This window comes from Anomaloglossus baeobatrachus, chromosome 4 (assembly GCF_048569485.1).
Source record: "Anomaloglossus baeobatrachus isolate aAnoBae1 chromosome 4, aAnoBae1.hap1, whole genome shotgun sequence".
Lineage (NCBI taxonomy): Eukaryota > Metazoa > Chordata > Amphibia > Anura > Aromobatidae > Anomaloglossus > Anomaloglossus baeobatrachus.
In genome coordinates this window covers 427,216,398-427,239,585 of record NC_134356.1, presented here as the reverse complement: position 1 = coordinate 427,239,585, position 23,188 = coordinate 427,216,398, and the positions used below count along the sequence as shown (strand labels likewise).

At 51.2% G+C, this 23,188-nt stretch overlaps 1 protein-coding gene across 3 annotated transcripts in view; it reads right to left on the bottom strand.

Moving 5' to 3' along the window:
• The window catches only part of PPP6R2 (protein phosphatase 6 regulatory subunit 2), a 203,590-nt gene that overhangs the window by 92,904 nt on the left and 87,498 nt on the right, over positions 1 to 23,188 (bottom strand). For all 3 annotated transcript variants that reach the window (XM_075345413.1, XM_075345415.1, XM_075345414.1), the window contains exons 14-16: positions 21,027 to 21,112; positions 20,479 to 20,559; positions 20,169 to 20,266 (exon numbers count right to left, since the gene is read on the bottom strand). In XM_075345413.1, the coding sequence (XP_075201528.1) occupies positions 20,169 to 20,266; positions 20,479 to 20,559; positions 21,027 to 21,112 (265 nt within the window). The remainder of the gene's footprint in view (positions 1 to 20,168; positions 20,267 to 20,478; positions 20,560 to 21,026; positions 21,113 to 23,188) is intronic.

Genomic DNA, 23,188 nt, shown 5'->3' with positions numbered 1-23,188 from the left:
CCATCCTTTTTGGGGACCACAAAGAGGTTGGAATAAAAACCCCCGAACTTCTCGTCGTCTGGGACAGGTATTATCACTCCTGCTGTTTGGAGCGAGTGGATTGCTGAGAAAAAAAGCTTTGCGTCGTTTTCGAGTCCTTGAGGGGTTTGAGAGAAAGAAACGACTCGGGGGTTGGGTCCGAAATTCCACGTGGTAACCGGAAGACACAAGGTCTCGCACCCATTTGTCGTCTGAGGCGGCAGCCCAGATGTGTTGAAAGAGCCGCAGTCGACCTCTTACAATGAGTGTGTCTTCCGGGGCGCCGAAGGAGTCATGAGGGGGGAAAACGTCGTGGACGAGTCTCCCTAGTCCTGGACTGTTTCGGTCTAGGCTGCCATGACGAAGTGGGTTTCGGGGAGAGCTGAGAAGGTCGGTCCCTGCGTAGTCCGCGGCTGGTGGCGGGGACAGCACGGGATGTCGACCAACCAAATGAGTTCCGAAAGGAGCGTAACGAGGACTGTGGACATCTGGTGAAAGACGTCCTGGACTTCAGCTGTGGGAGGGAGGTACTCTTTCCTCCCGTGGCGTCAGAAATGAGCTTGTCCAGACGTTCGCCAAACAATCGGTCTGGAAAAAAGGGAAGGCCCGTGAGAGACTTCTTGGAGGCAGAGTCCGCTCACCATTGTCGGAGCCAGAGAGCTCTATGGATGGCTATGGTATTTGAGGCGGCAAACGCTGCGCAGGTAGCAGCGTCCATGGAGGCCTGCATGAGGTACTCCGCCGCAGCGGCAATTTGAGCTGTTACCTCTGTGAAGGTATGAGTGAACTGGGATTCCTCAAGTGAAGTGTTAAGGGATTCTGCCCAGACCGTGATCGCCTTTGCGACCCACACAGAGGCAAAGGAGGGCGAGAGGGAGGAACCCGCAGCCTCAAAAGCAGAGTGGGCGAGGTGCTCCACCTGTCTGTCGGGTCCTTGATGGAGGAACCATCGGGTAAAGACAGGAGCGTCTTTGGGGTAAGGCAGGAGACCGGGGGGTCGACCGAGGGCGGATCGGCCCAGCCCTTAGGGGCAGGTGAGGCAAAAGGGTACCGGGACTCCATGAGTTTTCGGTTACCGAAGCGCCTGTCAGGCTTCTCCCTTTGCTTTGTGAGGATATCCTGAAACTCTGGGTGATCAGCGAAAACCTTTTGGGGTTTCCTTGCCCTCTTAAAGGAGACCGCATGGTCTGTGGTAGTGGATGGGGATCTTCCACATGCAGAGTTTGGTTAATTACTGCTATAAGGGAGTCTATTGCAGTTTGATCATCTTGGAAGGATGAAACCAAGGAATCCTCCTGGTACAAACAGCATTCTCCCTCTTCCAGCTCTTCAGAAGCCGTGGAGCGTGTGGAAGAGCCTACCCTGTGTGCTCCCGAGAGAGAGCTGGAGACACCCGGCCGTGTGCTCTTTTCCTGATCCCTGCAACCGGTGAAGTATGTGCCCGGATTACCTCAGAAGAATATAGGGGTATCCTCAGGCTGCGTTCCGTACAGGGGCCCAGAAGGGTGTGGAGGACGACATTGCATAGGCAGAATCAGGTTCTGTGACAGTTTTTCCATGGATTGGGACAGAAACTGTGCCCATTCCGGTGGGCTGGGAGCCCTAGGCTCTGGGCTGACGGTTGCGGCGGTGGTGGCAGGGGGGTCTTGGGGGGCTATAGGGGCACAGGACTCACAGAGAGAAGAGGTGTGTTTACGTGGTAGCTCAGCGTGGCAGGCAGTGCAGGCTGAATAATAGACTATGTGGGCCTTAGCACTCTTAGTACCCTTAGAATTCTGCATGTTCCTAATAGGAGTATGCCAGGAGGGGGAGCAATGGTCAGCGGAGCTACAAGTGAAGCAAGCACCTCACCAGAATCAGCCGATGGCCCTGTCCTCAGGAAGGAGTAAGCTCTGTGGAGATCTTCGCACGCTTTCCTGGGGGAAGGGCTTATAGCGGCCGCGGGGGGCGGGGCTTAGCGCTAAAAGAGCGCGAAGAAGTCAGTGTGCCACCCCTGCTGTGGGTAGTAAAAAACGGCGGGAAGGGAGCTTCTAACAGTTTTCCTCCCTCTCCCTCCAGTCAGCACACAGCTTGTCACTGGTGGTTCTCTCTGCCGGCTTTTCTGCTAGAGCAAATAAACAGAGCAAATAAACAGCGTGAGTTCCTGAGCACTGGGCCCTCCCCCTGCCACCAGTAAATTATCTGTGCAGGACTTTCTGCAAACAGCGAGGGACTTCCCCCTCCTCCAGCCAGCAAGCTAGAGAAAAAAGAGAATTTTGTTTACTTACCGTAAATTCTTTTTCTTATAGTTCCGACATGGGAGACCCAAACCATGGGTGTATAGCTACTGCCTCCGGAGGACACACAAAGTACTACACTAAAAGTGTAGCTCCTCCCTCCGAGCATATACACTCCCCGGATGACAAATCCAACCCAGTTTAGTGCCAAAGCTGAAGGAGGACATCCACCCATAAGTAGAGATAGAGTAAAACCCGGAACAACCGGAACTTCTGTCTACAACAACAGCCGGTGAAAACACACGGAACAGGAAAGCTGCCAATAGGCAACAGGGAGGGTGCTGGGTCTCCCATGTCGGAACTATAAGAAAAAGAATTTACGGTAAGTAAACAAAATTCTCTTTTTCTTTATCGTTCCTTATGGGAGACCCAAACCATGGGACGTCTCAAAGCAGTCCATGGGTGGGAAATAAACAGAAACCGAGAAGTAGGCGAAACCTAACTTCACAAATGGGCGACAGCCGTCCGAAGGATGCGTCTGCCCAAGCTCGCATCTGCCGAAGCATGAGCATGCACTTGGTAGTGCTTCGAAAGAGAGTGCAGACTAGACCAAGTGGCAGCCTGACAGACCTGCTGAGCCGTAGCCCAAGAGGCACCGACGGCTCTGGTCGAGTGCGCCTTATTCCCCGGCGGGGGAGGCATCTGAGAACATTGGTAGGCATCGGATATGGCCGACCTATTCAATGAGCTAGGGTCGGTTTAGAAGCCGAGAGACCCTTGCGCTGACGTGTGGTCAGCACACAAAGAGAGGTGCACCGCCTAAGAAACAGCGGTGCGTGATACATAGATCCGGAGCGTCCGCACCAAATCTAAAGCATGCAACGCTTTCTCAAAGCGATGCATAGGGGCCGAACAAAGGGAAGACAATGAAATGTCCTGGTTAAGGTGGAAAGGAGACACCACCTTAGGGAGAAGGCCCGGAGTTGGACGGAGAACCACCTTGTCTTGGTGAAAAAAACCAAAAAGGGTGACTCCGAAGAGAGCACAGTCAAATAAGAGACTCTCCTGAGAGAAATTATGGCCACCAGAAAGACCACTTTCTGTGAAAGACTAAACAACGAAACCTCCCTAAGAGGCTCAAAGGGGGGTTTCTGTAAGGCCATGAGGACCAGAGTAAGGTCTCAGGGATCAAGAGACCGCCGGTAAGGCAGAATGATGTGAGATGCGCCCTGCATGAAGGTGCGCACCTGGGCCAGTCGGGCGATATGCCGCTGGAACAATGCTGACAGAGCCGAGACCTGTCCCTTGAGGGAATGAGGGACAGACCTAGCTGCAGACCGGACTGTAGAAAGGACAGGATGGTCGGCAAGGAAAAAACGGCCAAGGAGCATGGCCGGAAGAACGACACCAGGACAGGAAAATTCTCCAAGTCCTGAGGTAAATCCTGGCCGAGGAAGACTTCCGAGCCTGAGTCATAGTGAAGATGACCTCGGAAGGAATGCCTGAAGCCGTAAGGATTCAGGGCTCAAGAGCCACGCCGTCAATCTGAGAGCCGCAGAATTGTTGTGGAAAACGGACCCTCTGAGAGAACGTCTGGCCGGTCCGGGAGATGCCACAGCACCTCTACGAGCAGACGGAGCAGGTCTGGGAACCAAGCTCGCCTGGGCCTGGGGCGATGAGTACGACCCGACGGCCCTCCATTTTGATCTTGCGCAGGACTCTGGGCAAGAGAGCTAGAGGGGGAAACACGTAGGCCAGACGGAACTGGGACCAATCTGGAACCAGCGTGTCCGCTGCCAAGGCCTGAGGATCGTGGGAGCGAGCCACGTAAACCGGGACCTTGTTGTTGTGCCGGGATGCCATTAGATCCACTTCCGGAGTGCCCTGCCTGCTAACCGCTGTCCACGGTTTGACGGCTGAGATAATCTGCCTCCCAGTTTTCCTTGGGATGTGGACTGCGGATATGGTGGACTTGGAGTCCTCCGTCCACTGAAGGATATGTTGAACTTCCAACATTGCTAGGCGGCTGCGAGTCCAAGGACTACAGCCCTGATTTCTAGCACATTGATCGAGAGGGCTGATTCGGACGGAGTCCAAGTGCCCTGTGCTCGGTGGTGGAGAAACTGCTCCCCAGCCGGATAGACTGGCATCCGTGGTGAGAATCACCCAGGACGGGGCCAGAAAGGAGCGTCCCTGGTACAGAGAGAGGGGCCGAAGCCACCACTTAAAGAGAGCTCCTGGTCTGTGGCGACAGAGCCACCAGTCTGTGCAAGGAAGAAGTCCCTTGCCCCAACAGCGGAAAATGTCCAGCTGCAGGGGACGCAGATGGAACTGGCAAGGGGAACCGCTTCTATTGACGCCACCATCTGACCCAGCACCTGCATGAGGTGCCTGATGGAATGACGGCGGAGCCTCAGCAGAGAGCGGACCGCCAGATGAAGAGACTGCTGTTTGACTAAGGGCAGCTTCACAAGTGCCAGCAGAGTCTCGAATTGCATCCCCAGGTACGTAAGTTCCTGGGTCGGGGTCAGAGTGGACTTGCAAGCGTGGCGAGAGTGAGCGAGACACTCCGCTGAGAGTGAGCGAGACACTCCGCTGAGAGTGAGCGAGACACTCCGCTGAGAGTGAGCGCTGACAGTCTGCACTGGATGAAGCCCTGACTAGAAGGGCGTCCAGGTAAGGAATCACTACCAACCCCTGGAGGAGCAGAACCGCAACTGGTGAATACACGAGGGGCCGTGGCTAACCCAAGCGGAGAGCCATGATTGGAAATGTTCCTCTCCGATTACAAAACGTAGCCAACGCTGGTGGGAAACTGCGAATGGCACATGCAGAGAGACATCTCTGATGTCGATGGATGCTAAGAAATCTCCTTGGGTCATTGACTGATCGCAGAGATTTCTGCAAAATTGCCGCACCTGAACATGCTTGTTGAGAAGCTTTGAGATCCAGGTCGGAAAGCACCGTCCTTTTCGGGGACTAGGAAGAGATTTGAGTAGAAATCTCAGAACCGTTCCCAGTCGGGAACTGGTACAATTACTCCATTGGCCTGCAAGAATGCCACGGCCTGTGAGAAGGCGGCGGTCTTGGAGCAGGGGGGAGTTGTCAGAAAAAAATCTGTTTTGTAGCCGTGGGAGAGGGTAACCCACACCCACTGATCGAAGACGTGTTGCAACCACACGTCGCCCAAGAGGGAGAGCCTGCCACCGACCAAGTACGTTACTGGCGCGGCCAGATAATCAAGAGGAGGCTGCCCTGGTGGCAGCAGCTCCTGCCGACTTAAGACACGGCTTCATGCGCCAGTTGGTTTACGGACCTTGGCTGAGTTAGTGGACGAGGCCGAGGGCTTAGAGGACGACCAGTTAGAGGAAACGAAGGGAACGAAACCTCGACTGGTTCCTGCCCTGGAAGGTTTCCTGGGTTGTGGCATGGAAGTACTCTTCCTGCCAAAAGCTTCCTTAATAATTTCATCCAGTTGTTCACCGAATAGACTGGTCCCAGCAAAAGGGAGTCCAGCAAGGAACTTCTTAAGAAGCATCTGCCTTCCACTCTCGAAGCCACAGGAACCTGCGGATAGCGAGGGAAGTAGCCGAGGCCACCGCAGTGCGGTGACAGTCTCCAGCTATAGGATGAAAAGACTGAAGCCTGGAAGTTAAGGCAACCAATTCGGGCATAAAGGCCCTAGTGAGGGAATGCATCTCCTCCCGAGAAGCAGAGATGGCTTTGAGAGCCCGCACTGCTGGAAAAGATGGGGAGAATGAGGCCCCTGCCGCCTCATATATACATTTGGCCAGAAGGACAACCTGGCGGACAGTGGGATCCTCAGAGAGGAGCCGTCAGCCACTGATACAACTGTCCGGGCTGAAAGTCTAGACCCCGGAGGGTCCACCCTTGGTGAATGAGCCCACTCCTTGACCACCATCAGAACCACGCTCTGGGAAGCGTCTGTCAGGACAGGCTCTGGGCTTGGTCACAGTGACCTGAATGCTGGAGTGGATAAGGAACACACTCCTTGTTCTCTTAGGCAAGGTATACTGATGCTTTTCTGCCAAAGAGGGGTGCTCCCCTGATACAGGCGGATTGAGGTCCAGTACAAATATAATGGACGCAATCAAATCATTAGCATCTGCGTCACTTTCGGACAGATCAATAGGGTACATGGAGAGTGTCCGAGCCCCCAGTAAGTCAGAAGTACGCTTAAAGCGTTTGTCAGGACAGGCCCTGGGTTTAGTCACAGTGGCCTGCTCTCTTAGGTGAGATAAACTGGTGTTTTTCTACCCGAGAGGCCTGTTCTTCTGACACTGGAGGGTTAAGGTCCAGAACGGAGTTAATGGACGCTATCAAATCGCTAACATCTGCATCACCATCGGTATCAATGGGGTACATAGACGAAGCGTCTGAGCCCACAATAAGGGCATCCTCCTCGCCTTGTGACGAGGAAGGAGAGGAGTCCCTGCGTCTCCGTTTAGGAGGACGGGGTCTGGGATTAGGTGAAACAGACTCTGTGAGCTCTGCAGAGCGAGCTGGAGCAGCAGAGGCACCCTGAGAAGGGGGCTGATGCATGCTTAGCAGCGTCCGAGACAACTGTCCAATGGAGTCTGCAAAGGACTGGGAAATAGCATTGGAAAAAGATGCTACCCAAGCCGGGGGTGCAGCCTGGGGAGACTCCAGGCTGAGGCACCACCACATTAGAACAGGCATTACAGTGTGGGTCTGCAATACGAGCTTGCATGCAGAGTATGTAGAGCCTTGGAGCCTTGCTCCTAGTGTGAGACATGCTGCTGAGGAGGAGGTTCTATAATAAAGAATTAACTCCTTCAGAATGCCCTGAAAGTGTATGAAAGTGCACAGTGACTTATCAGACCGCTATTATGTGTGCCCTCCGGATTCCAAGCCTGGACCCCCAGCCAGATATTCACTCCTTCTGCAGAGCAGCCAGCGCCGACCAGTGTACTAAGAACGCTGAGAAAATGGCGCCAGAGTGAGGGGGGGGGCGGGGGTTAACCCAGGAGCGGGAATCGGAGGGCTAAGGAGATGTACAGGGGAGGGAATCATCTCCTCAGAGAGGAGTGTCCTCCCCTGTGCAGAGCGGCCGGCGGGCGGCGCTGCAGTGTCCCCCTGCATGACTGACATGCAGGGGAACGAAACGAAACTAGGCCGCGGCTGAAGCCGGGGCCTAGAGTTATGCATGCGGCCGACAATCAGGCATCATCGGCGCGGTTCTCAGTAAAAACCGTGGAACCGGTCGGAAACACAGTAAAAAGCAGCATTATTAAAGTAAATCACTGTCCCCCCCAATAAAAGTGCCCCACATTGCAGAAGGACCCTCTGAATAACGTCTCTATACTTAGCTTTGAGACGCAGGGCCCAGTCCCTGGGTGGGGTGGGGGTTCAGTGCTCCGTCCAGCAGGGTCCTGCAAAAGGGCTGCGGATGGAGGCCGGTCTCCTGCAAGGCAGTGAGAACCGTGTTGGCTCTAACTTCAAGCCAGAGCCCCTAAGGGATGGTGAAGGAGCGCGGCATGAAGGGCTCCTGCCCTGAAGTCAACCTTAACAGCACCGCCAGCAGGGGGGTGAGAAGGGACATGCCGGGAGTCCAGTGGACCCGCTTTTCTTCCAAATCTTTAGAAAAAATGAAAAATCAAAAGAGGATGCATGTGTGTGTGTGACCTCCTGAACACAAAGCATGAAACTGGGTTGGATTTGTCATCCGGGGAGTGTATATGCTCGGAGGGAGGAGCTACACTTTTAGTGTAGTACTTTGTGTGTCCTCCGGAGGCAGTAGCTATACACCCATGGTTTGGGTCTCCCATAAGGAACGATAAAGAAAGTTAACACTGTGTGTTCAGGATCCCTGGGGCTCTCCTCCTTGCAATCAGCAAGGGACTTTCTCATAATAAATACTGTAAATTCGGCAGTCCTGGGAGCCTTCCCTGCACCGTCTTTTCTCCCTTTGTCTGGGAAACCAGTCAGAGGGGATCTCACCTTAAAGGGGTTATCCGGCTTAATTTGCTTTTTTTTTTTATTATTTCCCTATTGGGCTACATTGGGGCAGGTAAGTAGATAGAGACCACTTACCTGCCCTGCTGTCAGCCCCTCTCCCCTGGCTCAGAGCGGTCATGTGACCGCTCCTGCCGCGATTTTGCTGTTTCCGGTCATTTCATCTCAACATGGGCAGGAGCATGTTGACATGCAAATGTGGAAACAGCATGTCGCCTCCCTGCTGGGCTGTAGTGTACGAGGAGTCCCCGCCCCCTTCCCTGCACCCTCCCACACATTCCCCCGCACCTCCCCCTGCACTGCTGTGGGGGTCCGTGACCTGGCGGCGGGGCCTGGCGGCGGCTGCCGTGGTGTCAGCTCCAGCACCGGCCCCCCTGCTCAGGATCACACATTCAAATATACCGGCATCACAGATTACCGATGCCGGTACATTTGAAAGTGCTGATGAGAAGCAGCGCAGCGCTGCTTCTCATCTTGCACGCTGTCTGAGCTCTCTTCAGCACAGTGGTGACGTCACCACTGTGCTGATATGTCTAGAGCACAGACAGCGCGCGAACGTGCAGGAGCGGCGGGGACCGATGACGGGTGAGTATGTACTCCCTATGGGGTGGTGTGTGTGTGTGTGTGGTGCACAGCCCGATGTGTGTGTGTATGCGTGTGTATGTATGTGTGTGTATGCGGTGCACAGCCCGATGTGTGTGTGTGTGTATGTATGTTTGTGTATGCGGTGCACAGCCCGATGTGTGTGTATGCGGTGCAGAGCCTGATGTGGTGTGGGGTGCAGAGCCCGATGTGGTGTGGGGTGCAGAGCCTGATGTGGGGCTGTTATTTGCAATGCTGTAGTGTAGTGCCCTGCCCTGTAGTGCCCTGCCCTGTAGTGCGCTGCCGTGCAGTGTGCTGCCCTGCAGTGTGCTGCCGTGTAGTGTGCTGCCGTGTAGTGTGCTGCCCTGTAGTGTCCTGTAGTGTCCTGCCCTGTAGTGTCCTGTAGTGTCCTGCCCTGTAGTGCCCTGTAGTGTGCTGCCCTGTAGTATGCTGCCCTGTAGTGTCCTGTAGTGTCCTGCCCTGTAGTGCCCTGTAGTGTGCTGCCCTGTAGTGTCCTGCCCTGTAGTGTCCTGCCCTGTAGTGTCCTGTAGTGTCCTGCCCTGTAGTGCCCTGTAGTGTGCTGCCCTGTAGTGTCCTGTAGTGTCCTGCCCTGTAGTGTCCTGCCCTGTAGTGTCCTGTAGTGTCCTGCCCTGTAGTGTCCTGTAGTGATCTGCCGTGTAGTGTGCTGCCCTGTAGTGTCCTGCCCTGTAGTGCCCTGTAGTGTGCTGCCCTGTAGTGTCCTATAGTGTCCTGCCCTGTAGTGTCCTGCCCTGTAGTGTCCTGTCCTGTAGTGTCCTGTAGTGCGCTGCCCTGCAGTGTCCTGCCCTGTAGTGCCCTGTAGTGTGCTGCCCTGTAGTGTACTGCCCTGTAGTGTCCTGTAGTGTCCTGCCCTGTAGTGTCCTGCCCTGTAGTGTCCTGTAGTGATCTGCCGTGTAGTGTGCTGCCCTGTAGTGTCCTGTCCTGTAATGTCCTGTAGTACGCTGCCCTGTAGTGTCCTGTAATGTGCTGCCCTGTAGTGTCCTGTCCTGTAGTGTCCTGTAGTGCGCTGCCCTGTAGTGTCCTGTAATGTGCTGCCCTGCAGTGTCCTGTCCTGTAGTGTTCTGTAATGTGCTGCCCTGTAGTGTCCTGTCCTGTAGTGTCCTGTAATGTGCTGCCCTGTAGTGTCCTGTCCTGTAGTGTCCTGTAATGTGCTGCCCTGTAGTGTCCTGCCCTGTAGTGTCCTGTAGTGATCTGCCGTGTAGTGTGCTGCCCTGTAGTGTCCTGCCCTGTAGTGTCCTGCCCTGTAGTGCCCTGTAGTGTGCTGCCCTGTAGTGTCCTGTAGTGTCCTGCCCTGTAGTGTCCTGCCCTGTAGTGTCCTGCCCTGTAGTGTCCTGTAGTGATCTGTCGTTTAGTGTGCTGCCCTGTAGTGTCCTGTCCTGTAGTGTCCTGTAGTGCGCTGCCCTGCAGTGTCCTGCACTGTAGTGCCCTGTAGTGTGCTGCCCTGTAGTGTCCTGCCCTGTAGTGTCCTGTAGTGTCCTGCCCTGTAGTGCCCTGTAGTGTCCTGTAGTGTCCTGCCCTGTAGTGTCCTGTAGTGATCTGCCGTGTAGTGTGCTGCCCTGTAGTGTCCTGTCCTGTAATGTCCTGTAGTGCGCTGCCCTGTAGTGTCCTATAATGTGCTGCCCTGTAGTGTCCTGTCCTGTAGTGTCCTGTAGTGCGCTGCCCTGTAGTGTCCTGTAATGTGCTGCCCTGCAGTGTCCTGTCCTGTAGTGTTCTGTAATGTGCTGCCCTGTAGTGTCCTGTCCTATAGTGTCCTGTAATGTGCTGCCCTGTAGTGTCCTGTCCTGTAGTGTCCTGTAATGTGCTGCCCTGTAGTGTCCTGTAGTGCGCTGCCCTGTAGTGTCCTGTAATGTGCTGCCCTGCAGTGTCCTGTCCTGTAGTGTTCTGTAATGTGCTGCCCTGTAGTGTCCTGTCCTATAGTGTCCTGTAATGTGCTGCCCTGTAGTGTCCTGTCCTGTAGTGTCCTGTAATGTGCTGCCCTGCAGTGTTCTGTCCTGTAGTGTCCTGTAATGTGCTGCCCTGTAGTGTCCTGTCCTGTAGTGTCCTGTAATGTGCTGCCCTGTAGTGTCCTGTCCTGTAGTGTCCTGTAATGTGCTGCCCTGTAGTGCCCTGTAGTGTGCTGCCCTGTAGTGTCCTGTAGTGTCCTGCCCTGTAGTGTCCTGCCCTGTAGTGTCCTGTAGTGTCCTGCCCTGTAGTGTCCTGTAGTGTCCTGCCCTGTAGTGTCCTGTAGTGATCTGCCCTGTAGTGCGCTGCCCTGCAGTGTCCTGCCCTGTAGTGTCCTGTAATGTGCTGCCCTGTAGTGTCCTGTAATGTGCTGCCCTGTAGTGTCCTGCCCTGTAGTGTCCTGTAGTGTGCTGCCCTGTAGTGTCCTGTAGTGTCCTGCCCTGTAGTGTCCTGTAGTGTCCTGCCCTGTAGTGCCCTGTAATGTGCTGCCCTGTAGTGTCCTGCAGTGTCCTGCCCTGTAGTGCCCTGTAGTGTCCTGTAGTGTCCTGCCCTGTAGTGTCCTGTAGTGATCTGCCATGTAGTGTGCTGCCCTGTAGTGTCCTGTCCTGTAGTGTCCTGTAGTGCGCTGCCCTGTAGTGTCCTGTAATGTGCTGCCCTGTAGTGTCCTGTCCTGTAGTGTCCTGTAATGTGCTGCCCTGTAGTGTCCTGTCCTGTAGTGTCCTGTTAGTGCTGCCCTTCAGTGTCCTGTCCTGTAGTGTCCTGTAATGTGCTGCCCTGTAGTGTCCTGTCCTGTAGTGTCCTGTAATGTGCTGCCCTGTAGTGTCCTGTCCTGTAGTGTCCTGTAATGTGCTGCCCTGTAGTGTCCTGCTCTGTAGTGTCCTGTCCTGTAGTGTCCTGTCCTGTAGTGTCCTGTAGTGCGCTGCCCTGTAGTGATCTGCCGTGTAGTGTCCTGCCGTGTAGTGATGAGAGGTCAGTGCTGGGGCAGAATATACTGACAGGGAATGTGTGTGCAGGGGGCGGGCAGAAAGTGCGGCTGGACACTGGGGTGGGGCTGGACACTAAGGCCGGGCGATGCCAGCTGTGACTGGGAGGTTTTGCACAGGAAGTGGTCATGTTTGCTGGAGCTGAATGTAAACAAGAAGCTGCACAGAATAAAGGTATAATTCAAGAGGAACAAAAGTTAGAAAACAAAAAATAACAATGTAGGGGTGATTAATATGACAATACAGCACAGATTAGCTTAAACTCAAACATTTTTGTTATGTCGGACAACCCCTTTAAACACTGCTTCAGTCCAGGCAGTGGAAATAGCAGAGTCAGCTTGCTGTGTCCGGTCACACAGGTGCCATGTTCAACTCAGAGCCTGCAAAGAGGGGCTGAGGAATTGTGCCTCTGCCCTGGGCTCTGGAAAATCGGTGTCTGTGGAACCAGTCGTCCAGCCCAGGATCCAGCGTCGCAGGAGGGGGTACGTGGAGGCGACACTCCACGTTCCCGACCGTTGATGGTAGTGGGAGATCAGTCCCAAATGGAAACCGTCGCCCTCAAAAAATAACAAACCTTGAATGGAAGTGCCTCCTACAGACACTAAGCTAAAACTGAGGTTGCCTGGCCCGGCCAGGGGGTGTATACTGCAGAGGAGGAGCTATGCTTTTGCATCTACTTAGTGTTCTCCTATGGATAGGCAGCATAACACCCATGGTCCTGTGTCCCCCAATGAGGCGTCAGAGAAATTATGGATTTATTCAACGACACAGGGACTGAACATTGATAATATTAGTTTGGGGTACAAAACCCTACTGACTTGTTCCCTTTAAATGAGACGATAATAAGGCTAAAGCATCAGGCATGGAAATAACTGTATGTCCAGCAATGTGCCCATGTAAACAATAAGGGTAACTTCAGAAACATGATGCTTTATTATATTAATTGGTGGGGGTCCCAGAAGGTATTCCCCCATGATGAAATACCAGCTATACATAGGAATTATTTGCAAAAGTCTTAGAAAACCCATGAAAAAAAAATGGTTAAATCTACTGTATTCTTCAGATGCAAACATGAAAACCAAATAAAACATATCGGTGTTTGACCCATCTATTTCCACATCTATGGAGGGTAACCTACAAACTTGGCCAAACTTATATATTTATCATGTTCTAGTCACCTTATATTTTGCAAAAAGTAGAAAAACCCGAGCACTCAATAAGGGAAAAGAGAGGTATATGGATGCAAGTGTATTTTATTTACAATCGACAAACTGCAGAAAGTGAACCCTGACACATAGCAACAACCAAAGGGTTCACTTTCTGCAGTTTGTCGATTGTAAATAAAATACACTTGCATCCATATACCTCTCTTTTCCCTTATTGAGTGCTCGGGTTTTTCTACTTTTTGACTATTACATTACCCATAAGCACCTAGACCAGTACCAGTTGCAGCCAGACTTTCTCCTTGTTATATAGCACCTTATATTTTGCAGACATTTTCTGTAGATAATAGATCAGTCATGATGATTATTTGCTTTCCAGGGAGGAACATCTCCTCCTCGTTGAGACAAAAATGGCCACAATATGTTGAAGACAATTGTTTTTAGATCACTGATCGTTTATCTAGTTTACCAGCTTGTCACGTGTAAAGGTTTCCTTTAGGCTATGTGCGCACTTTGCGTCGAGGTAGTTACAGTTCTAAAGGCATCCTCTGGCAGAAAAAGAGAATTTTGTTACTTACCGTAAATTCTTTTTCTTATAGTTCCGTATTGGGAGACCCAGACCATGGGTGTTTAGCTTCTGCCTCCGGAGGACACACAAAGTACTACACTTAAAAGTGTAGCTCCTCCCTCTGAGCTTATACACCCCCTGGTAGCCAGTCCTAGCCAGTTTAGTGCAAAAGCTGAAGGAGAATAGCCACCCACAAGTAGAACCGAGTAAGAACCGGAACAACCGGAGACTCTGTCCACGACAACAGCCGGTGATAACACACGGAACAAGAAAATTGCCAACAGGCAACAGGGAGGGAGCTGGGTCTCCCAATACGGAACTATAAGAAAAAGAATTTACGGTAAGTAACAAAATTCTCTTTTTCTTTATCGTTCCTTTGGGAGACCCAGACCATGGGACGTTACAAAGCTGTCCCTGGGTGGGAATAAACAGTAAAAACTACGAAGTAGGCGGAGCCTAACTTCACAAGTGGGCAACAGCCGCCTGAAGGATGCGTCTGCCCAAGCTCGCATCTGCCGAAGCATGAGCATGCACTTGGTAGTGCTTCGAAAAGGTATGCAGGCTAGTCCAAGTGGCAGCCTGACAGACTTGTTGAGCTGTAGCCTGGTGCCTAAAAGCCCAAGAGGCACCGACAGTTCTGGTCGAGTGTGCTTTGATCCCCGGCGGGGGAGGCAATTGAGTACTCTGGTAGGCGTCCGAAATGGTCGATCTAATCCAACGGGCCAAGGTCGGCTTAGAAGCAGAGAGACCCTTGCGCCGCCCTGTGGTTAGCACAAAAAGAGAGGTGCACCGCCTAAGCGCAGCGGTGCGAGCCACATAAATCCGGAGAGCACGCACCAGATCTAGAGTATGCAGCGCTTTCTCAAAGCGATGAACAGGGGCCGGACAGAAGGAAGGCAAGGAAATATCCTGGTTAAGGTGGAAGGGAGAGACCACCTTAGGAAGAAAGTCCGGGGTCGGACGGCCAAGGGCCGCCGATAAGGCGGAATGATGTGAGACGCACCTTGCATGAAGGTGCGGATCTGAGCCAGCCGGGCGAGACGCCGCTGGAACAGCACTGATAGAGCTGAGACTTGTCCCTTGAGAGAGTTGAGGGACAGTCCTAGCTGCAGACCGGACTGTAAAAAAGACAGAAGGGTCGGCAACGAAAATGGCCAAGGAGAATGGCCGGAAGAGCGACACCAGGACAGGAAAATTTTCCAAGTCCTGTGATAGATCTTGACGGAGGAAGACTTACGGGCCCGAGATGACTTCAGGAGGAATACCAGAAGCCGTCAAAATCCAGGACTCAAGAGCCACGCCGTCAATTTGAGTGCCGCAGAATTCGGGCGGAAAAACGGACCTTGCGAGAGCAGGTCTGGACGGTCCGGAAGATGCCACGGCATCTCCACGGACAGTTGGAGCAGGTCCGGATACCAAGCTCGCCTGGGCCAGTCCGGTGCAATGAGGATGACTCGACGGCCCTCCATTCTGATCTTGCAGAACTCTGGGCAAGAGAGCTAGAGGGGGAAACACGTAGGACAGACGAAACTGGGACCAGTCTTGAACCAGAGCGTCCGCAGCGAAGGCCTGAGGATCGTGGGAGCGAGCCACGTAAACCGGAACCTTGTTGTTGTGACGGGATGCCATTAGGTCCACGTCCGGAGTGCCCCACTTGCGGCAGATTGACTGAAACACTGCCAGGTGCAGAGACCACTCGCCACCGTCCACGGATTGACGGCTGAGATAATCTGCCTCCCAGTTTTCTACGCCAGGGATGTGGACTGCGGATATGGTGGACTTGGAGTCCTCCGCCCATTGAAGACTGCGTTGGACCTCCAACATTGCCAGGCGGCTGCGTGTCCCGCCTTGGTGATTGATGTAGGCAACCGCTGTCGCGTTGTCTGACTGGACTCGAATGTGCCTGCCCGCCAAAAGGTGGTGAAAGGCTAGGAGAGCTAGAAGCACAGCTCTGGTTTCCAGCACATTGATTGAAAGGGCTGACTCGGACGGAGTCCAAGTGCCCTGAGCTCTGTGGTGGAGATGTACCGCTCCCCAGCCGGATAGGCTGGCATCCGTGGTGAGAATCACCCAGGACGGAGCCAGGAAGCAGCGCCCTTGGGACAGGGAGAGGGGTCGAAGCCACCACTGAAGAGAGGTCCTGGTCCGTGGCGACAGAGCCACTAACCTCTGTAAGGAGGAAGGCCGCTTGTCCCAACAGCGAAGAATGTCCAGCTGCAGAGGACGCAGATGGAACTGGGCAAAGGGAACCGCCTCCATGGAAGCCACCATTTGACCCAGCACCTGCATCAGGCGCCTGAGGGAATAACGGTGGGGCCTCAGGAGAGAGCGCACCGCTAGTCGGAGAGACTGCTGTTTGATTAAGGGAAACTTCACAAGTGCCGGCAAAGTCTCGAACTGCATCCCTAGGTACGTGAGACTGTGAGTCGGAGTCAGAGTGGATTTGGGAAGATTGACAATCCACCCGAATTGGGCTAGGGTGGCGAGAGTGAGCGAAACACTCCGCTGACAGTCTGCGCTGGATGGACCCTTGACCAGAAGGTCGTCCAGATAAGAAAGCACTGCTAACCCCTGGAGGTGCAGGACCGCAATCACTGCGGCCATGACCTTGGTAAATACCCGAGGGGCCGTGGCTAACCCGAAGGGGAGAGCCACGAATTGGAAATGATCCTCTCCTATCGCAAAACGTAACCAACGCTGATGTGACACTACGATTGGCACATGTAGATAGGCATCTCTGATGTCGATGGACGCCAGGAACTCCCCTTGGGTCATAGAGGCAATGACTGATCGCAGAGACTCCATGCGAAAATGCCGCAACCGGACATGCTTGTTGAGAATCTTGAGATCCAGGATGGGCCGGAAGGTACCGTCCTTTTTTGGAACTAGGAAGAGATTTGAGTAAAAACCTCTGAACCGTTCCTGAGCGGGAACTGGGACAATCACTCCGTTTGCCTGCAAGGACGCCACGGCCTGCGAGAAGGCGGCGGCCTTGGAGCAGGGGGGAGTAGAGAGAAAAAATCTGTTTGGCGGGCTGGAAGAGAATTCTATCCTGTAGCCGTGAGATATGATGTCTCTCACCCACTGATCGGAGACCTGCTTTAACCAAGCATCGCCAAAGTGGGAGAGCCTGCCACCGACTAAGGACGTGGCTGGAGCGGGCCGAGAGTCATGAGGAAGCTGCCTTAGTGGCAGAACCTCCTGCGGTCTTCTGCGGACGCGCTTTTGGGTGCCAGTTGGATTTCTGATCCTTGGCTGAGTTAGCGGACGAGGCGGAAGGCTTAGAGGATGACCAGTTGGAGGAACAAAAGGAACGAAACCTCGATTGATTCCTACCCTGGGCGGGTTTCCTGGTCTTAGTTTGTGGCATGGAAGTACTCTTCCCGCCAGAAGCTTCTTTAATGATTTCATCCAGCTGTTCACCAAACAGCCGTGAACCAGCAAAAGGGAGCCCAGCAAGAAACTTCTTGGACGAAGTATCTGCCTTCCACTCTCGAAGCCACAAAATCCTGCGGATTACAAGAGAATTAGCTGAAGCCACCGCAGTGCGGTGAGCAGCCTCTAGCATGGCAGACATGGCATAAGATGAAAAGGCTGAAGCCTGAGCAGTTAAGGTAACCATCTCAGGCATAGATTCCTTGGTGAGGGAATGCATCTCCTCTAGAGAAGCAGAGATGGCTTTGAGAGCCCACACTGCTGCAAAAGTCGGGGAAAACGCGGCCCCCGCAGCTTCGTACACAGATTTGGCCAGAAGGTCAATCTGACGGTCAGTGGAATCCTTAAGTGAGGTGCCGTCAGCCACCGACACAACGGTCCGGGCTGATAGCCTAGACACCGGAGGGTATACCTTTGGGGAGTGAGACCACTCCTTGACCACCTCAGGTGGAAATGGAAACTGGTCATCAGAACCACGCTTTGGAAAGCGTTTGTCAGGGCAGGCCCTGGGTTTGGTCACAGCGGTCTGAAAACTAGAGTGGTTAAAGAACACACTCTTCACTCTCTTAGGCGAGGTAAACTGATGTTTTTCTGCCAAAGAGAGTTGCTACTCTGATACTGGCGGATTGAGATCCAGCACAGAATTAATAGAAGCAATCAAGTCACTAAGATCTGAGTCACCCTCAGAGAAATCGATGGGATACATAGCCTCCGAGCCCCCAGTGAGGGCATCCTCCTCATCTTGAGAGTCAGCTCTTGAGACAGAGCCGTGGGATGGGGAGGGAGAGGAAACCCTGCGCCTTCTCTTAGAAGGACGGGGTCTGGGATCAGATGATGAATCCTCCGTGAGCTCTGATGGACGGAGGTCAGAGGATAGGAGTCCTCTGTCAAGAGTATTAGAGGCACCCTGAGAGGGGGGCTGATGCATATTCATCAAAGTTCTGGACAAAAGTCCCATGGACTCAGCAAATGACTGGGATATGGACCTAGAAAAGGACTCTACCCAGGCCAGGGGTTCAATCACAGGTGCAGCAGCAGCTTGAGAGACCACTGGGGGTGAGACTCCAGGCTGTGGCACCGCCAAGTTAGAGCAACCATCACAGTGTGGATAAATGCTCGGCTCAGGCAGCAGGAGCTTACATGCAGTGCATGCAGAATAAAGCTTTGGAGCCTTGCTCCTTGTGTGAGACATGCTGCTGGAGTGGGGGCTTTGCAGAGAATGAACCCCAGGGAGAATATACAGAGGTCCACAACCGGAGACCGGCTGTGGCTTACCAGACCGCTGAGCGCGGTGTTGTGTGCCCTCCAGATCCCGAAGCCCTGTCCCCCAGAGCGCAGCACCTCAGCAGAGATGCAGAATGCAGGATGTCCCAGAGCAGAGTGAACTCTGCCTGAGAAATGGCCGCCGGAGCGAAGAGAGGGGGCGGGACTAGGGGCGTTCCTATAAAAGAGCGGGAACTGGAGGGCTATAGAGACCTGCCGGGAAGGAGGGACGCCCCAGCAGTGGGGAGTGTCCCTCCCCTGTGTAGAACGGCCGCCGGGAGGAGCCGAACCTGTCCCTCTGCATGAGTGACATGCGAGGGCAGGAAAACAAAACTAGGCCTCCGGCGAAGCCGGGGCCTAAATTTAAGCGGCGCGGCCGACAAGCAGGCACCATCGGCGCGGTTCTCAGGCAAAAGCTGGAGAACCAGCCGGAAAAGTTAAAAACAATCACATACAGCATACTCTCCCCTTGCAATAAAGAACCGGAACCCCCAACATAAACGTCTCAGGTACTTAGCTGCTGAGACGCAGGGCCATGTCCCTGGGGATGAGTGCTCCGGTCCAACAGAATCTTCAAGGGGCTGTGGATGGAGACCGGACTCCTGCCAGGCATGGAGACCGTGCTGGCTCCCACTTCAAGCCAGAGCCCAGAAGGGATGGTGAAGGAGCGCGGCATGTAAGGCTTCAGCCTTGTAAATCAACCTTAACAACACCGCCGACACAGTGGGGTGAGAAGGGACATGCCGGGAGTCCAGACATGGACCCGCTTTTCTTCAAACTCTTTCCAAAAGTCAAACAATCAGATGAGAATGCATGTGTGGATGTATGACCTCCTGAACACAAAGCGATAAACTGGCTAGGACTGGCTACCAGGGGGTGTATAAGCTCAGGGGGAGGAGCTACACTTTTAAGTGTAGTACTTTGTGTGTCCTCCGGAGGCAGAAGCTAAACACCCATGGTCTGGGTCTCCCAAAGGAACGATAAAGAAATGATTTTTGCCAAAGTTGGTTTTGACCACAAAAACGCTATAAATACGCGTGCATATGTACTGCGTTTTAAGCGCGTTTTACATGCTTTTCCATTGCTTAAAGTCAGATGTGTTTTGATTACAAAAACACTACTAAATAAAGTTTTAACATACAAACACTATGAAAAAAGGAAAAAAATAAGGAAAACAAATAGAATTATTTAAATCATAACGAAAATAGTTATATTTAATATAATTATAGCGGTTTTATACTATTTATGGCAAAAATAACAATAAAGTAATATTTTTCATCAATTTAATTGTCGGACTATGTGTGTGTGTAAAGGGACATATCATTCCATTATTTTGATGTCATAAAAGCATGCGTTTATATAGTCCAAAACGCATGTTTTCTGCAGCTAAAAAGCAGGTAAAACGCTGGAATTTTGATGTTTGTTGCTTTTTACAACTTCTGATTGACTTCAATGTTAGCAAAACGCTGCCCAAATGGCAAAAACAATTGACATGCTGCTTCTTTAAACGCTGAGTTTTTGCCCAAAAATATGCAAATTAAACACTGCATTTTGAACTGCAAAGTGCGCACAAGAAATCCCCATTTCCCATAGACTTTGCTTGAAAAACAAAACAAATGCATTTTGACATGAAAACGCTGCAGTTCAAAACGCAGCAGAAAAGCAGGTAAAAACGCAAAGTGCGCACACAGCCTAACACTTGAGAAAATCTCCTTTATACACTTTTTGAAAAACCTGTATATAAACATTTAAAGAATTGATTTTTTCCCACTTCATGCAAACAAATTACAACTGCAGACAAAGATCATGTTGTTTCAGGTCAAAACCTAACTATCATTGAAAAGTGTTGGAAACATTGTGAAACCAAGTTTGTTTTTGTCACACATAATTCAGTGACCATGTTCAGTTTAACTGACTTGTGGCTTAAGACATGACACAATATGAAGATAAGGAGGGGAATTACTTAATGTTGTCTTCCTGCTCTGCAAACTCTTCATCGTTGAAACCAAACTGGTCGACAAAGTTAGAAGTCATCTGCTGAACTTGGTAGTCTGAAAAAGCCTGAAATCCAGAAAGGAGGATGAAGCCCAAAATGTTCACAATGGAACAATGTGTAACGAGTTACAAAAACGGATAATCGCAACAAACTATTGTTTGACAAAGTAGAAAATAATATAAAAAAATACCCTCTGGGTACTTCTACCCTATCAAAGTGCAAATATACCGTAGTTTCCACATTAAACCTAATGATAGCAACCAATTTAACTACTGACCTGCTGCACAGACAATTCATTAGGAAAAGCACCATCAATATCTTCATCTTCACTGGATGAGCGTAGATGATGGGTGTTTACCTGAAAATGGTATTCAAATATACAGTCATTTTATGGGTGACTGAAATAACTATGAAACACGTGTGTATTAAATAAAAAAAAAAATTGTATATATCTATAAATCCACACACACACACACACTAATATATATATATATATATATATATATATATATATATATATATAGGTGCATGTATGTATGTATGTGTGTGTGTGTGTGTGTGTGTGTGTATATATATATACACACACACACACACACACACACATACGTGCACCTATATATATATCACACACACATATATATACACACAGTATATGTATGTATGTATGTATGTATGTGTATATATACATATATATATATATATACATATATATATATATATATATATATATATATATATATATATATATATACACGTACGTAACACAAAAGTCACTACACTGCACAGACAAGTAACACATGGCAAGTAATGGTATGATAACCGTACCAAGTCCACAGTGTTCTTTCTGTTTGTTTCAGTCAATGTCTCCTCAACAAAGGTTTCCCACCTTCCCCTGCAGTCCTCTGGGAGTTCTAGGGAGAAAAAAAATAGGGAGAGGAGATACATAAAATAAAAAGTTACTACATTTTTATACCATCTACAAGACAAATGCAATGAAATACAATAATTCCATAACAAATCTATATTTTCATTCAAGTCAAAGACAAGCTATGTTAAAGGGAATCTGTCACATTGGACATGGTGTCCTATCTTAAGGCAGCATTTTACTCAGCAGGATATTAAGGAGCAGAATAATGTATTGTTCTGTATGTTAGATTCAGCATTAAATCTCCGCTCATTCTATTCTTAGATATCCAGAACGTGCTCTTAAGGCCCCGTTACACGCAGCGATATCGCTTGCGAGCGTACCCGCCCCCGTCGTTTGTGCGACACAAGCAAATCGTTGCCCGTGGCGCACAATATCATTAGCAGCCGTCACACGTACTTACCTGCCTAGCGACGTCGCTGTGGCCGGCGAACCGCCTTTCTAAGGGGGCGGATCGTTCGGCGTCACAAAGCGGCCGCCCAATAGAAGCGGAGCGGCGGAGAAGAGCGGGCCGAACATCCCGCCCACCTCCTATCTTCCGCATTGCCAGCGGCCGCAGGTAAGCTGTTTGTCGTTCTCGGGGTGTCACACCTAGCTATGTGTATGCCTCGGGAACTACGAACAACCTGGGTCCTCCACAATCAACGATTTTTTGAAAAGGAACGACGTGTCAATGATGGACAGTAAGGTGAGTATTTTCCATCGTTAACGCTCGTTCGTTGGTGTCACAAGCAATGTCGTTGCTAACGATGCCAGATGTGCGTCACGGAATCCCCGGCGATATATCGTTAGATACGTTGTTGCGTGTAACGAGGCCTTTAGAATTGAAGACTGACAGCCTGCGCTGAATAACAGTGCATTTACAGACGGCTGTCTCTAGCTTAGTGAGACCTTAACCCCTTCAGCACCCGGGCATTTTGCGTTTTTCGGGAGGGGGGGGTTCCCTCTCTTTCTTCAGAGAGACGTAACTTTTTTATTTTTCCGTCAATCTTGCCATATGAGGGCTTGTTTTTTGCGGGACGAGTTGTAGTTTTAAATGGAACCATAAGTTTTACCATATAGTGTACTGGAAAACCGCAAAAAAATTGCAAGTGCGGAAAAATTGCAAAAAAAGTGTGATCGCACAATAGTTTTTGGGATATTTTATTCACCGTGTTCACTATATGGTAAAACTGATGTGTGGGTGTGATGCCTCAAGCCGGTGCGAGTTTGTAGACACCAAACATGTATAGGTTTACTTGTATATAAGGGGTTAAAAAAAATCAGAAGTTTGTCCAATAAAAGTGGCGCACGCTTTGCGCCATTTTCCGAAACCCGTAGCCTTCTCGTTTTTTGGGATCTATGGCTTAGTGACGGCTTATATTTTGGGATCTATGGCTCAGTGATAACTTATTTTTTGCGTCTCGAGCTAACGTTTCTAATGGTACCATTTTTGCGCAGATGCAAAGAAGGGAATTTTGTTTACTTACCGTAAATTCCTTTTCTTCTAGCTCCAATTGGGAGACCCAGACAATTGGGTGTATAGCTTATGCCTCCGGAGGCCACACAAAGCATTACACTTAAAAGTGTAAACCCCTCCCCTCTGCCTATACACCCTCCCGTGCATCACGGGCTCCTCAGTTTTGGTGCAAAAGCAGGAAGGAGGAAACTTATAAATTGGTCTAAGGTAAATTCAATCCGAAGGATGTTCGGAGAACTTAAACCATGAACCAAGAACAATTCAACATGAACAACATGTGTACACAAAAGAACAACAGCCCGAAGGGAACAGGGGCGGGTGCTGGGTCTCCCAATTGGAGCTAGAAGAAAAGGAATTTACGGTAAGTAAACAAAATTCCCTTCTTCTTTGTCGCTCCATTGGGAGACCCAGACAATTGGGACGTCCAAAAGCAGTCCCTGGGTGGGTAAAGAATACCCCGGTAATAGAGCCGAAAGACGGCCCCTTCCTACAGGTGGGCAACCGCCGCCTGGAGGACTCGCCTACCTAAGCTGGCATCTGCCGAAGCGTAGGTATGCACCTGATAGTGCTTCGTGAAAGTGTGTAGACTCGACCAGGTAGCCG